The sequence below is a fragment of the Eschrichtius robustus genome, chromosome 3 (genome assembly GCF_028021215.1).
Source record: "Eschrichtius robustus isolate mEscRob2 chromosome 3, mEscRob2.pri, whole genome shotgun sequence".
In the NCBI taxonomy this organism is placed as follows: Eukaryota; Metazoa; Chordata; class Mammalia; order Artiodactyla; family Eschrichtiidae; genus Eschrichtius; species Eschrichtius robustus.
The window spans coordinates 127,839,105-127,856,391 of NC_090826.1; the positions used below are offsets into that span (position 1 = coordinate 127,839,105).

Sequence of the window (17,287 nt, forward strand, 5' to 3'; positions counted from 1 at the left end):
TCGACAGATGAATGGATAAAGAAGATGTGACACATATATACAATGGAATATTACTCAGCCATAAAAAGAAACGAAATTTAGTTACTTGTAGTGAGGTGGATGGACCTAGAGTCTGTCATACAGAGTGAAGTAAATCAGAAAGAGAAAAACAAATACTGTATGCTAACATATATGGAATCTAAAAAAAAAAAAAGAAAAAAGGTGGTTCTGAAGAACCTAGGGGCAGGACAGGAATAAAGATGCAGAGGTAGAGAATGGACTTGAGGACATGGGGAGGGGGAAGGGTAAGCTGTGACAAAGTAAGAGAGTGGCATGGACATATATACACTACCAGTTGTAAAATAGATAGCTAGTGGGAAGCAGCCGCATAGCACAGGGAGATCAGCTCAGTGCTTTGTGACCACCTAGAGGGGTGGCATAGGGAGAGTGGGAGGGAGACGCAAGAGGGAGGAGATATGGGGATGTATGTATATGTATAGCTGATTCACCTTGTTATAAAGCAGAAACTAACACACCGTTGTAAAGCAATTATACTCCAATAAAGATGTTAACAAAAAAAAACTAAGTTGGAATAACTGGCTATACAATGTGGAAAACAATAAAATTTCATCTCTACCTGTCACTTTCAACAAAAATGAATTCCAGGGCCAAGCACTTTAGGAACAGCAGAGTAAAGACCTGCAAAAATCCACTCTTCCATAAGCAAATATAATACTGGTAAATTTTTTCAAAATCAACTCTTTTAGAACTCTGTAAATTAGTTTTGCAAAAACTCAAGAAGTGTTTATTTAAGAAATATGGCTGACTTGGTAAGAACAGTGAGCTCTGTGGCATTTCAACTTGCCCAAATCCATCCCCTCTGTGCAACTTTGTGGAAACTTTGAAAACCAACAGCATCACAACCATGATATCTGTGAAAAACAGTAGCCCAGCAGCAACTGGAGGAAGTAGAACAGTGTGGTGCCCCCCCAAATTCCCACTCCGGTGAACTGTCAATATCTTATCCATCAGGGTACTTGCTGAAAAGCTCCATTCCCATGGTTTGGCTTTATTTGACCTGACTCAGAGATTGCTCTTACAAACAGCCTTAGACCCAGTGCATTTGTTGAAAACTACCAGCAGCAACATTGCAGCTATGTGCAGCAGCCTAGCCAACTTGAGGTAACAAGAGGCTGACCAAAACACTTTAAAAGGGAAAACTGGGAAATGAGATATTCACTGGGTCTTTGAAAGACTCCAACACATTCCTCGGACTCCAGAAGGCCCGGCACACATGTAGGAATGTGCACATGCCAGGGAAAGACCTAAAAAAGCCTAATCTCTCGTCTCTGGCCAACCTTGAGGCAATGTTCAAGCAGGAATTGAAGGCTAAGGCTTGTAAACTACTTCCCTGAGCACTGAAGATATCCTCCCACCCACATGTACACACCCACAGCCCCTCAGCAAAGGCTGGGACACTCTGTGCCAGGCATTTAAAGAAATCTCTATCTAATCATTAATTACCACTAAACTAACTGAGCAGAGGCTTCAGTGACTGCAGAGACAAAGAATACAGACTTTACAGTAATTAATTAATCCAGGAAACTCATTAAACAAATAAACAGCAAATATAACAAGTCCGGGAAGGAGTGGAAATCTGATTTCCAGAGTTGCCCCAATATTATTTCAACAACAACAAAAAATACAGCACATGCAAAGAAACAGAGGACAGTATTTCCCATACTCAGAAAACACAGCATTCAATAGAAACTGTCCATGAGGAAGCTCACATTTTGAACTTATGAGACAATGATTTTAAATTATGTGAAGTTATTGTAAATATATTTAAAGAACTAAAGGAAATCATGTCTAAAGAATTAAAGGAAAATAAGAGAAGGTATGAGAATTATGTCTCACCAAACAAAGAATATCAATAAGGAGATACAAATTATACAAAATGAACCAAATAGAAATTCTGAAGTTGCAAGTATGATTTCTGAAATGAAAAATTCATTAGAAGGTCCTAACAGCAGATGTGAATTAGAAAAAAAAAATCAACAAATGTAAAGGCAGGTTAATTAAGATTATCCAGTCTGAGGAACAGAAAGAAAGAAATAGAGCTTCAAAGACCTATATGACATCAACAAGCTTACTAACACGGGGGTCCCAAGGGGAAAGGATAGAGAGGAAGGAGCTAGATAAATATTTAACAAAATAATGGTCCAATCTTCCTAAACTTGATTAAAAACATTAATCTACATATCCAAGAAGCTCCACAAATTCCAAGCAAGATAAACTCAAAGATATGACCACCTAAACACATCATAAGTCAAACTGGCAAAAGCCAAAGGTAAAGCAAATGTTGAAAGTAGCAAGAGAAAATCAATTCAACATGTACACATGGTCCTCAATAAGGTTAACAGTTGGTTTCACATCAGTAACCATGCAGACATGAAGCCAGTGGGATGACATATTCAAATTGTAAAAGAAAAAGACTGTCAACCAGTAATTCTATATCCAGAAAAACTACCCTTTAAACAGAAGAAAAGTTATTCCTAGGTAAACAAAAACTTAGAGAATTTGTTGCTAGTAGACCTTTTCTATGAGAGATACTAAAGGGATTCCATCAGGCTGAAATGCAAGGACACTAGAGAGTAACTTAAGTCCAAACAGAGAAAAAAAGAGCACCGGTAAAGGTAACTCTCTCTATATATAAATATAAAAGACATTATAAACATATTTTTGATTGTATTATCTTCTTCTATCTGATTTTAAAGTGCATACATCAATAATTATATTACTTGCTGATAGGCTGATAATGTATGCAGATGTAATATGTTTGAAATAATAGTATAAAGGTATGGGGTGGGAATAGAGGTATACTGAAGGAAAGTTTTTGTATATTGTTAAAATTATGTTGACATTAACTTAAACTAGATTTTTAAAATTTAAGATGGTATCTGTAATCCTAGGGTAACCACTTAGAAAATAATTCAGGAAAACACAGTAAAGGAACAACAAAAGAATTAAAATGGTATACTAGACAATATTTCACACAAAAGAAGGCAGTAATGGAGAAACAGAAGAACAAAAAAAGATAAAAGACATATAGAAAACACAAAGTGTTAGATGACAATCCTTTATGAGTAATTATGTTAATGGTAAATAGAATAAACACATCAATCAAAAGGCAGATTGTTTGAATGTATTAAAAAAATACGATCCAACTGTATGCATTCTACAACAGAAACACTTCAGATTCAAAGACACAAATAGGGTGAAAGTAAAAGAATGGAAAAAGATATGTCATGCAAAAAAAAAAAAAAAAAAAAGACATTAGACTGAAAAAAACTATCTCTAAGTACATAAAAGAAAAAGGATGTATAGTTGACCCTTGAACAACATGGGTTTGAACTGCACAGGCCCATTTATACTTGAACGTGGGTTTAAACTTATGTGTGCATAAGTGGACCCAGGTAGTTCAAACCCATGTTGTTTAAGGGTCAACTGTACATGATCCGTAGTTGGTTGCATCCGCAGATGTAAGGATATGGAGGACTAACTATGGGACTTGAGCATCTGCAGATTTTGGTATCCTTGGCAGGCCTCAGAACCAATCCCCCATGGATATCAAGGGATGACTGTATATATAATACATATATATATAAAAGAAAAAGGATGTATACTCATATGTAAATATACATATATTCACATGTATATATAAATTCAAACTTCACAGGGTAGGAAATCCAGAAGTCTAGTGACATGAGAAAAAGATCAAATTCATTAGAAATCAGGCAAATACAACTTAGAACAAAGAGATATTGTTTATTACCAACAACACAGTGGCAAAAATGTTTAAGTTTTATAGCCTTCATATTCCATTGGTCTGGAGAGACAGTGGCACAACCACTTTGGAGGACAATTCAGAAATAACCCTAAGACATTATGACCTGCATTTCTGTATGACCTTTGTTTCTGTGTACACACGCTGAAAAAACCCTTGCCTGTGTATATAAGATATGAACAAAGATGTTCACTAAAGTTCCCTACTGAAAACTTTGGAAACAACCAAATGACCATCAAAAGGGGAATGGCTAAAGAATATGCATAACTTCATAAAATACAATAATCAAAAGTAGTTCAAAACTAATTACACTGTATGTATCTATATGCATATAATCTTGAAACATTACTACATGGAGAAAAAATTAACAAGTAAGTGTGATATAATTAACATAAAAATTCATATAAGGTAATACTCTATTTTTAATACAGGAAAAAAACCTATATATATATATGTATAAATATATGGAAAAGATCTGGAAGAATGTACTCCAAACTCCTAACAGATTATAGACTAATGGTCAAAGGGGGTTTTACCTGTAATACTCTAATTCTTTAAAAAGAATATATTAATATATGAGTTGTATAATTTAGAAAATACTTAAAATGTACAAATTTCCTAACTGGAATATTGGTAATATCCTGTGACTCTCTGGACAGATCTCTGGATATATTTTCCATGCTACAAAGCATTGATGTGCACTGTGCAGCCTCCATAAAAGGAGTTTGACAATAGATAAAAAAGTATTCCTTCACATGTGATGGAAATCATATCATAACAATATCTTCCATGTTTTATTTTTGTCAAAAGTGTAATCAGAAAATTATAATAATTCTATAGTGGTATTCTACAGTGGTATTACTGAGAAAAAAGGTTTTAAGAGCATTATATCTCCGTTTTCTTTTATTACCCAGCACTTCTAAGGAAAAGAAAGCAAATACTTGGCATCAAAATCAATCTAAATGAAATTTAAAAGATTACTATTTTTGGCTGTGCTATTAAAAGAAAACTAATATTGGAACTGTAATTTAATAAAAGCATATATATACATGTGCAAATGTCAGAAGTCTGATATTGTATCCTAATTGAAAGAATAAAAAGTCTTCCAGAATAGAAGAAAAAATAAAAAGTCTTCCAGAATAGAAGAAAGAAAAGATTCAGTACCATTAATACTTTACTTTTCTGGTTTAAATTATTAGTGAATCCTCCAGAGAATATTTAAATGTTATGCCCACATGTTAAGAAATTTGAGTAAGAAGGAAAGTAATAAAGAGCTGGAAAATAAGTGCATTCCTAAGCTTGATATAAATAATTTTGGCTTACCCCTCTATGATAATAAATTTAAAAATCATATTTCACAATAATAATTCTACTTTAAATATTTATAGATAAGTCTATAAATTCAAGTCTATAAATTCTACCATTCAATAGTAGTTCTTCCAAGTTATCAGGATTTCGAGCAAGCTGTAGGATCAAAGCAGAGCCCCGAACCTTGTCAGGAATATCTTCATATAATAACTCAATGTACTCATCCATGTCATTAATGTTAGCAACTTCATCAATCTGAAACAAAGGAAGAGGAAGGAAGTACTCTAAAAGAATAATGCTCAACAGAGCCAATGTCAAAGGAATGGTATTCTGTGTACAATAAACTGCCCCTGATTGTAAGAGACAAGTTTTCAAAGGACTTACAGTTGCCATCTTTTTGTAGAGGGGGAAATTAGACCTTTGGGTGATAGGACTCCTGAGTGAAAGTAGTCATAAACCATATGATAAAATGGGATGTACATAAACTCTAAAACTGGCCTATTTATATTGATAAAGTATCTTAAATGTAATGCAAAATAGTATCTACCATAATAAATTAAACATACTTTAAAACATAGTACAATAAGAATATTTAAAACATTTCACAACTTATTTATCAAAATAAATTATGTCTAAAAGACACATCCAATAATTTTTGCCTTTATTAAATACTGATTTTCTACCTTTTTCAGGTACTTTAAGTTCAACCATTTTTTAAAATTCCGCATTTGTTTAATGTGATTGCATGAATTATTGATGGTAAAAAGCAATACCTTAGAATCAATTCTCTATTAGATAAAAATAGTCTTACCTCCATTCCTTCAAAAGGAGGTGGATCTTTAGGCTTGCTTGATTTTTCTTTTTTTTCTGTAAAAAGATTTTTTTCTTATGAGAAGAACAACGTTTTTAGGTTTCTGGGTAATTTTTATTTTCAGCAGCTGAGTTTAATTCTAGCTAAGTTGGGGATCTTCAAATGGGTAATTTATGAAATAACCTTTTTTCCAATGTATAAAAAATGCTCATCTATAATGCATTTGTTCTAATAAGGATATCACGGAGAGTATAATAAAATCTATAAATAATCTCCAAGTTATGTTAGGTAGCAATTTAAACTCCCTCTTTGGCTAACATTTTAGGTATGTAAATAGCCAGACTCTCCAACAAGAAGCAAAATACTCCATTTTAAGTTTTCTTTCTTTTCCTAATTCACATTTAAGGTAAGAATAGGAAAATCAATAAGGCAAAGAAAAACTAATGAGTTGAGTAATATAAAAACTAAAATAAAAATTAACAAAGGAAAAGGAAAAGAGATAACTTGGATAAAGTTAAAAAGCTAAAATACAGTTGCTGATTTTTTAAACAAAATTAGGATCATAAATTAAAAGGCAAATGTTTAATATTTGTGTTAATTTAATCCTCACTTGTTCCCAAATGAATTAAAGAGGTATTCAAAGGTGTTGAACACAACTTTGAGTCATTTTTTATGTTGAATTATTTGATTCACAGCAGAAGTTCATTTTGTAAAAAAGAATTATCAAAAATGCTTCACTGCTCTGATCTGGGTCAAAAACCTAAGCAATGAATGCACATTAAAATAAGTTCAAGTAGTATCAAACTTTTGATTCTATAATTAGCGAATGTTTTACATATAATAGGAATTAGCCCTGATTGTTTTCAGAGGAAGGTAGCCGTTATGGACAAAGTTATGTTTTCTTAACAGCTAGATTTTTCCTCAAACAGATAATTTACTATGACACTGATTTTAATTAAGCAAAGAAAAAAAAAATACTTATAGTAAAGAATCACATAATCAAATAACTATTATTGTTTTGTTTCAACCACTTTTAGGGCTAGGTTTCTGGCTTTGAAATAGTGAATATCAAGTAGAAAAGAAAGAAAATGGAATAGTTTTTAAAAATAAGTGTACATATACTATAGTATAGCATTTCATATATGCCTCCAAACATTAATATCCATATAGAGAAACATATTGATTTGAATTAATTTATCTACTTATGATAACATGAAAATTTCCTCATATTCCTCTAATTTCTGGGGAAGGAGGTGAGAAGACTGATTTACTCTGAAAACTCAGTGAAAGGGTTTTCATTCGTTTAAAGATATTTTATTACAAATGCCCTCGGAATTATATTAATTTAGTATTAGGAAAGATCAATTTTAACTATATTGTACAACCTACAGTAAGTACACACACATCTTAAAAGAGCATAGAATTTATTTTTCTCACTTACTTATTGAAGCTATCTCTCATCATTTAGTAACACTGTTAACAGGAATATTGTATCAAAAAATAGTTAATAAAATTTTTGATAATATTTTCCTTATAGCACTTATTATTAATAATTAATAGGTATACACTGAGTGCCAGCTATGTAGTTGGAAACAAATTCAAAATGCTCATTTTTGCTTTTAAATAAATTCACAGCTATTCAATTCATTCAACACACATGTATTGATCATATAAAGTGTGTTAGATACTATATACAGCGACAATTAATGAAAGTATATATTAGGCACAAGGCATTTTATTTGCTGTGGATGGAGAGAGAAGACTGGTTAATCTGAAAAAAGTCCAAATGAATTTTCTCTTTCATTTTTCTATTTAATACAATCAAAACTTAAGTATAAGTTATTTCAAGGGTACCATATTTTAGAACTCACCAATGATAAAAGAAAGATATATGTAAACTTAATAAATACTATGAAATGGAATAACTAACCATTGAATAATCTGAGATGACTTTCCATTCAAATGTCTGTACTCTCGTTTTGTTTTGGGTTTGGATTATTCGAAAATGTCTTCTATAAATTATCAACTGCTTAGCTCTAATATTTTAATGGCTTGGTTCTTTTATGAGGTAATTAAAGATAGAAGAATGGTAACAACAAAGACGTTTAGGAATGAAAAGGTAATGTTTTCCTAACAAAGATTCACAAAACTTATGCATATGACATATATTTTAACATTTAAATAAGTAATCCATTCAAATTATCAATTAAATGTCAATAAAAAATTTAGAAAATATAAATCTAGTTGCTGGGGTAGAGAAAACAGGTTTTCTGCTCCCAATTTTCTCCTTTTATTATTCTAGAATCAATATGATATTTGCTTTTTTACTCTTTATTTCAGCACATGTGTACACACACAGTATGAAATAGATCATTTTGGAAGCATCTAACATAAAGCCTGGCATGTAGGAAACTAGTATGTTTCTTTATTCTTTCATTCACTTACTTAGAGCACTGGCAAAAGAAAACTCACCATTCAAATATCAAAAGTACAAACCACAGTCAAACAACTCTGGTTTTGCATTAAAAAGTTAGGAATTCTTCTGCTTACCTTTTCCTGACGCTGAATCACGGCGGTTCTGGAGATAGTACAACAGCTGTTCTACCTCATTTAGCTTTGAGGGATGAATGAGTTTACATTCTTCAACCACCTTTCGTGCCAGGGAAGTTATATCTGTGTTGGCATTGAGGCTCTTAAGACGAATACTGCAGGCATATCAGAATTTTCCAACTCAGGTATTATTAAAGTAAGTGATAACTTAAACAATACTTCTTTTAAATAATTTACAAAACATTTAAATGTACCTAACATAGTCTCTTTTAGTAAAATATAATAAAGTATTAGATATAATTAGGCTTAGAAAAAAATGCAAAGCAATGATTTTCCTTGAGCTGGACAAATGAGATAACAAAAGGAATGGTAAAATCTACATCTGACTCTTCTAGGCAGGATAGCATATCCAGAGAGCTTGTTTTTAAAGTCTTTCTGATATCACATCAAGTTTTTAGTTATTATTAGATGTGAAAATCCATACTGCCAAAAATAAACCATTTTCTTGACCATATTCACAGTCATTTTCTTTTCAGTTAGGGGCAAGACACAATATTAATATATTTGGATTCAGTTGTTCTGATGGAAATTATATAGAAGACAGAAGAAAACAAAGTAGGATGCATTTTAAGATCTATATGAGTAATGCTGAGGAACAAATAAATATAGTTATACCTGTTAGTATATTAAAAAAAACAAACAAACATGTTCTCCCTCCTTTTTAATTTAATCCAGGAGATTCACTGGAAGGTCAATAAGAAAAGGTTGTTCAAAATCTGGAAACAACTACCAATTTATGTGGATTCATGGCACCAAAGAAAGCTATAAGGACATAAAATTAGGTTCAGGGAAAAGACTCAAACTGGTGGCAAAAGATTCTTGCAAAGCAGATGCATTCATGAAAAGCTTAGATTCAAAAAGAGAAACATAAGAAAGTAGCCACTATGTTGAAATACTTTTTAGTGAAGATGGCCAATTTTTGGAGAGACTCAAGGTATTAGAGGCAACAGGGACAGAGACCTCAGAAAAATGTCCTGCACTCAGCATCTGTGAAATCATTATTCAGATACAGATGATCTCTCCTCAAACAAGTCTAGTAAAGTGATTTGAATCCTGTTCACAGCTTTATAGTCATCCTCGAATCTGGTCCTCTTGGGATTCTATAAGCTACCTAATAGCCTTTAATAAATTCCTTTTATGCTTGAATTTTCTAGAGTGGCTTCTAATGTCTGTAACAAGAACCCTAGCAATACTCTGTCCCTTTATTTTAATTTTTCTCTAATTTATTTGGCTGTTTAAGTTCCTACCTTTTAAATCTTTTAAACTGTTGAATATTTTTGTATAACTTTAGCTGCACATCAGAAAGCAGAGATATAAAGGAGAGTCCATTCAGAGAAAAACTCTCAAAAGACATCTCCATGTTTAATTTTAACAAGAAACTGGGAAATCTTGAGTTTCCATAAATCTGATTGAGAAGAAGCACAACAGAAACTCTATAAACATATATTTTTGAAATTTTCCTACTAGTTTTTTTTAGAGCAGTTTTAGGTTTACAGAAAATCTGTGCTGAAAGTACAGAGCTACCATATATGTCCCCACTACCCACCCCCAGTACAGTTTCTTCTATTATTACCATCTTGTGATAGTGTGGTAACTTTGTCACAATTGATGAATCACTATTGATATATTATTAACTAAAGTCTACAGTTTACATTGAGGTTCACTCTTTGTATTGTATAGTTCTGTGCACTTGGACAAATGCATAATTTCATGTATCCACCATTAAAGTAGCATACAAAATAGTTTTGCTACCCTAAAAATGCCCTGTGCTCCACATATTCTCCCCTCCCACCCCCAAACTCCTGACAACTTCTAATCTATTTTTACTTTAGTTTTGCCTTTTCTAGATGGTCATACAGTTGGAATCATACAGTATATAGCTTTTCCAGTCTGGCTTCTTTCATTTAGCAATATTCATTTAGGCTCCTCTATGTCTTTTCACAGCTTGATGGCTGATTTCTTTTTAGTGCAGAATAGTACTTGACTACATGGATGCAACACAGTTTGTTTACCCATTTGCCTACTGAAGGATATCTTGGTTGCTTACGATTGTTGACAGTTATAAGTAAAGCTGCTATAAACATTCATGTGCAGGTTTCTGTGTGGAAATACATTTTCAACTCATTTGGGTTAATATCTAGGATCACAGCTGTTGGATCATATGGTAAGTGTATGTTTAGCTTTGTAAGAAACTGCCAAAATGACTTCCAAAGTAGCTGTACCATTTTGTATTTCCACCAGCAATGAGTGAGTTCCTGTTGCTCTACTTCCTCACCAGCATCTGGTGCTATCAGTGTTTTAGACTTTACACATTTTAATAGGTGCGTAGTAGTATCTTGATTTAATAAAGCAGATTTTTTCTATCTTTTTTTAGATTTATTTTCTACCAATATATATATTAGCAATCTGATTCATCATCTTCTTTCCATCCAAGTAATAGAAAGATTCTCTTCTGTTAGTGTGTACATCTCTCTCCTAAATCCTTCCCTTGTTAAAAGAGACAAAGAAAAAATATGTAGGACTAGAATTTTTAGAAAATGTCAGCTGTATGTTTACTGATTATTTCTAAAATCAAAAAATAGGCCCCCTTCATTAGGCAGCCCATGCCTATTAGTAATACCAAAAACTCATACCAAAAAATGCCCATATTCTTTTTGGACCATAACCATAGATTTCTCATAATGAAATGTTCAGAAAACTGGGACTCTGTTGAAGGTGGGCTTACACATTCCTTTATCCGATAAGGGAGAATGAAATACATGTCTTCTGGACCTGAGCCATAGCACTGACTACCACAATTTAATGACAGTTTCATTTCACACCGATCTCAATGTATATGAGTGTCCCCCTCAAAACCCTCACCCCCAGCTGCCACCATTGATAAATCCTCTTAAACTATCAACAAACCATATTCTCCTTTTGGTCCCACAATATGATTCCTCTCCAAATCTTGAGCAGCCAGGTTGAATACCACAAAGTTGGGTTACAGAGGTTTTTCCCATACTGATGTTTAAATCCACTTACACTAGCCAGTTGGTAGTAACTCTTTCCAGGTGGCTCTCTAGTGAATGTACCCCTTGTCTAGAAAGCCTACAGATTTTCAAACAATAACAACATTCTCACTTAATTTTAATAAGGCTACTGACTACACTATTAAGAACTAAAAACTAAATTTCTCTCATGAAATGTGGATGCATGAGGTTCTAATGGCAAAGACCCCTAATCTGCTAGCTTTTCTATGGAAGTCAAATTAATAAAATCTTAAGAGATGTTACTTCCTCAAAATGTACAAAATTTAGGCAGCAATCACAAACACACAAATGGAAGAAAGTGTGAGAGAACACAAAAAACTGTGAGCACGTGAGTTAAAATCTACAGTGTAGGTATGTATGTGTGCATGTGTATATCTCTTCAATCTAGTGGATTATCCAAAGACTCATTTATTTTTAATGAATTATCTGTGTAATTTAGTCTTTTAACCCAAATAAGAAGAGAGACTACAGATCTTAATAAGACAGTAGGTAGCTTCTCTTTTCAGGTTGCTATACAATAAAGTTTCTTAATTGAAACACTATAAAAATTTGGGGCCAAATAATTTTTTGTTTGTAAGTGCCTATCTTATGCATTGTAGGATGTTTCGCAGCACCCCAGCCTCTATCCACTAGATACCAACAGCACCCTCCAGTTATGACAACCAAAATGTCTCCAGGTATTGCCAAATGTCCCCTGGGGGAAAAATCCTAACCAGCTGAGAACCACTGCTATATATTTAAAATACAGTGCTGTTCAGTGTGCTAAATACTAAATACTATCACATGCACTTATAGCATCCTGAATATACTTAATACCACCAAAACACACTAACTTTTTAACTAGTTCCCAAATCAAAATTATCTATGGGGGGAAGAAAGTTGGGAAAGAATACTAGGTGATCTCAGACCCTCTCTACTTCCACAAAACTACAGAAGGAGCGCAAGATCATCGCCAGCACAACTGAAGACTAACGAAAAAGGCCAGTTCCCAAGGGACTCCTGAAAGTACTATGAAAGCAGGAAGGAACGTGTGTAGAACACTGGGAGATCTAAGCTCAATTCATTTAGACAGAAAATGCTTGTCCTATTACTAATATCTTTCACAGCGCTAGATTTTTAAGGGATGAATTCAAGGTACATGCCCCATTTGTGAATTCTGGATGTCATATCACTTTCTGTAATTCCAGGGAAGAAAGAACAACACAGGATCCCCTAAAATAAAAATTTCCTAAATTAAGCTAAAAAGTCCTATATAAACATATCTTTTATAGTTGATTTCACAAGTTATATTCTATTATATGCATTTACTAAATGGGATAAATAAGAATAGGCATTTTTCATTAGGATCCAATTATGCTCACATAAACATGATTTTCTCTGGAATATACTCTGTATTTATAATTTAATATAGTCTCCGCTTCACTGAGATAATGTATGTCTGTAAGAACGCCATAATCATTTATCATCTATGCAAGTTTAAATAACATCAGATTTCTATAAAGTTTACTACTTTCAAATGTGCACAAATGAAGAAAACTTACATTTTTTGGCATTCCTTTCGTTCTCCCAACATGGGATCCCCCATTTCTCCAAGAATGGTAGCTTCCACTTCATATTGAACAATGAGTGCTTTTTCTGATGGATGTACATCAATATTTCCTCCTTTAACTTTCCTATTAATATAAAATAAAAACAGGCATAGCTACATTAAAAGCTCACAAAACATCCAAGGTTTTTATCTAGTTCCTAGTTCCAAAAACATGTGGGCTGGATTAACATATGCATTTAAATCAGATTTACTCTTGACTTGGACCAAGAAATAACTCTTTTTCTCCAACTCTGTAAACTCTGTACTGTACATGTAATTCTTGGTCTTGCAGAAAGTACCTTTATGAATAGCTCTGAGAAAAAATACATTTACCCAAAGAATCATGCATAATAGCCAGTGAATAAAACAAACAATTAAGATGGTTTTGGAGAGAATAATCTCAACCAAAAGTCAGCAATTCAAAACCAAAGGCAGCTACCCCAAAATTTATATTAAAAAAAAAATCAATCGCCCAATAATTAGCCCATTAACTGTATCACAGAATGACATGAATTATCTAAACTGCAAAATAATATTGATTATGTATTATCTTACATAATTATATAAATTGAATTAGTACCTAAATCACTCTTCAAATCACACACAAGTTGTGTAACAAAAAAGCATTTACAGGTTATATTCTATAGTCACATATCTCAAATTATAGTGCCATCAGTAGTTTCAATAGAAAGATTGTATATACTTTGTCCCCAGACCCCTAAAGTTATAGAACAATTTTTTTTAATTGAAGTATAGTTGCCTTACAATATTATATTGGTTTCAAGTGTACAACATAGTGATTTTATATTTTTACTTTGGCTATAATCCCTGTGCTGTACATTACATCCTTGTAACTTATTTTACACCTAGCTGTTTGTACCTGCTAATCCCCCTTCACCTATTTTGGCCCTTGCCCTACACCTTTCCCTTCTGGGGACCACTAGTTTGCTATCTGTATCTCAGAGTCTGTTTCTGTGTTGTTATATTCGTTCATTTGTTTTATTTTTATATTTTACATATAAGTGAAAACATACAGTATTTGTCTTTCTCTGCCTGACTTATTCCACTAAGCATAATATCTTCCAGGTCCATCCATGTTGCCACAATAATGAATTAATCACTACATGTTATTGCCCACTTTAGGATCTGATAAAATGAGTTTTATTAAAGGAGATTAAGCAATGGAAATGAGCAAAATTTCCCACTGTAGTCAGAGCCAGCTAGCTGGCTAGTGAGGTCTTTTAGCCTAATGGGAAGGAATAGAAATATGACAACACCTTAAATTCCAATAATCAGAAACTCAAAGCTTTTCCTTCAGTTAGGAATAATTGGCTTATTATGCATATTTTCAATGTAATTTTTAAATTTTTTTTCACCAGAATTCTTTATTACAACAAGGGTAAGGCTCTTCAGTCTGTATTAGGACAATGATTAAGAGTCAAGTATAGAGACAGAGTAGGAAATCAAATATACAGAAGCTAGAGTCTAGGTAGGTCAGCAGCTAAACTGACAGTTAAGACATACAGAACAAAGCCTATAAAGAATAAAAGCAAAAACAGGTAGGCCAGTAAAAAACAGGGAGTTGGGAAATTAGATATATACACACATATTAAAGAGAATGGTACAGCTTCCAAAAGATAAGATAAATGCATACAAGTTCAGGCTAGCAGTCAAAAGCTAGAGAAACCACAGGAATCAAGAGAGTAAGTAAGAGAGCTAAAAACCAAATGTAATATAGCATTAAAGAAGCTATTTAATTATAAAGAGAACTAGTTATTTGCTTCCTGATGAAATGGAGAGCAACCCCAGTACTGAACTTCTTATATAGGAGAGGGTAACTGTATCCAATTGAAGACAATCACAGGATGAAATGTAACTGCAGATCCTAAGAGTAACCTCATACCAACACTTTCAAAGAGGGTCTTCCACATAATAACAACTGACAGAAAAGCGTAATTGTTATCCTCTGGCCTGATATTTTGCCTTTCTCCAAAGAAATCAAATAGTTCAAAGAACCTCACTATTCCTTTTCAGCTTTCATTTGCTTTTTTTTTTCTGTATGTGCCTTTTAAAGAAGTTAATTAATTTTATAATATTTATTTTTTTTTGCTAATACAATTTATGCTTACTGTAGAAAAAACAGAACACAGAAATTAGCAAAGAGAAAAAATAAACTGAAAAAGTTAGAAGAAACCAATTGTTACCATTTAGCACATACACATCCAGACATTTTTCTACCTATATGTAGATAATATATAATGAGAGAATGTCAGCTCTAGAATTTCTTTAAAGAAGAGGCTTAAGGGTAGCAATCTGGTAGGGTTAAAACTACATTTGAATAGCAATTTACATAGATTGACACAAGTATTAAATGTTTATATCATTGTGGGGGCTGATGGAGATTATGGGATGGATAAACCCCTTCCCTGTTCCCCTTGGCACTGCCACTGAATATATAAAATACACATATTACAAACTAAGCTCATATTATATATACTGTGTGTAACATACTTTCCAAAATTACTATATGACTTTAAAAGAATACTTTGCCTTTAGAACTTCATATAGTCAAATACTAGATACTCCATTTGTCGAACACCTTGATTCTTTATTTCTAACTTACATTGCACAAAATTTACAAGATTCCCTTACAAAACATTCAAAACCATTTGCAGGACACTTGGTTGATTTACAAAGTAGTTTTCTAAAGGCTCAAAACATTTTGTAATTCAGTTACTCTATATTTATGAATGATATAAATATTTTTAAATTGACAAACATGGTTTCAAATTCTATTTTGGTTGGTAAAATATTCCAGCTTTTTGGACACAATTATGAATTATGTCTACATGCAACCTGTGACAAGTACACATCTGCTGTTGATAGCTGATTTAGTATGAAAAATTGCTTTTACCATAGCAATGTGCCTCATCAAAATTTATACTTGTATTATCACCACAAAATGAATAATTTTATCTTAAATGCTATACTTCTAAACTGAATTTAACATGGCATTCATAATGATGTCAGATATTTAACAATTGAGACAATGAACTTCAAATGCTTTATTTGGAATCCATGAATCAGGTGAGAAATAATTTAGCCCATTATTAGAACTAACTGATTTACTATTTGTAGCATCTTATGACACTGATATTAAACTGATATCTTTTAACTGTCTGCAAATTTCTTGTACTAATGGAGCCTTCTTAATAACAGGTCTACTTCACCTTTTTTTTTTTTTTTAACCTGCACAAGAAAACTGGAACCAAAAATGTGCTAAATTGATTTAGAAAAAGTTTTGCTTTTTTAATCTCAATATGAAGTGAAGTCATGCTTCACAGACTGATATAAGATATACCTTTCTTTATCTACATGTGATAATTGTCACCTTCAGGCAGAGTATTCTTAATTACTAACTTCTAAAGTACATCCTGATGTCTCTAGACTTCATGTGGTCGACGATATCATTATGATCCCTACAACAGATAACAAATGCTGACTAACACTGTGCTCCATATTCATTATCAATTTCCTAGAGAAACAAAATTTACCCCTTAATTTTTCATTAAACAGGTTTTTATTTTTTAAATTATTGCTGTCAAAAGGGCTTATTACAGGTTTGTGTTCAAGACTGTGATGTAGGAGGTTCCTGAACTCACCTCCTCCCATAGATGCACTGAGTCTATACCATTTATGAAACAATTTCCTCTGAACGCCCCCCGGCCCCCACCTTGGGACTTCCCTCGTGGTCCAGTGGTTAAGACTCCATGCTCCCAATGCAGGGAGCTCCCAATGCAGGGGGAGCCAACACGCTGCAACTAAAAAAACAAAAAAACAAAAAAACCCAAAAAACCCAAACTAGCTGAGCAATGCCCACAAATTGAGCAAACAAGAAAACCCACATTGAAGCAAATAAGAGAGACTGAGACACAATCTTGCCATAAACCCCACCTCTGGTGTAGAGACCCACAACTGGGCAAAAACTCACACCTGAGCTGCTACTTGAGGAATGAAGGATTTGAACTCTACATCTGGCACCCACCTTTTAAGACCTACACCTGAGAGACAAGCCCCCAAAACATCTAGCTTCCACGAGACCCCAGTGGCTA

The 17,287-nt window shown here is 33.1% G+C and overlaps 1 protein-coding gene across 2 annotated transcripts in view; it reads right to left on the bottom strand.

Moving 5' to 3' along the window:
- Positions 1–17,287, bottom strand: part of KIFAP3 (kinesin associated protein 3) — a 167,503-nt gene that overhangs the window by 139,859 nt on the left and 10,357 nt on the right. For both annotated transcript variants that reach the window (XM_068541225.1, XM_068541224.1), the window contains exons 2-5: positions 13,129–13,260; positions 8,496–8,650; positions 5,946–6,001; positions 5,248–5,389 (exon numbers count right to left, since the gene is read on the bottom strand). In XM_068541225.1, coding sequence (XP_068397326.1) covers positions 5,248–5,389; positions 5,946–6,001; positions 8,496–8,650; positions 13,129–13,260 — 485 coding nt within the window. The remainder of the gene's footprint in view (positions 1–5,247; positions 5,390–5,945; positions 6,002–8,495; positions 8,651–13,128; positions 13,261–17,287) is intronic.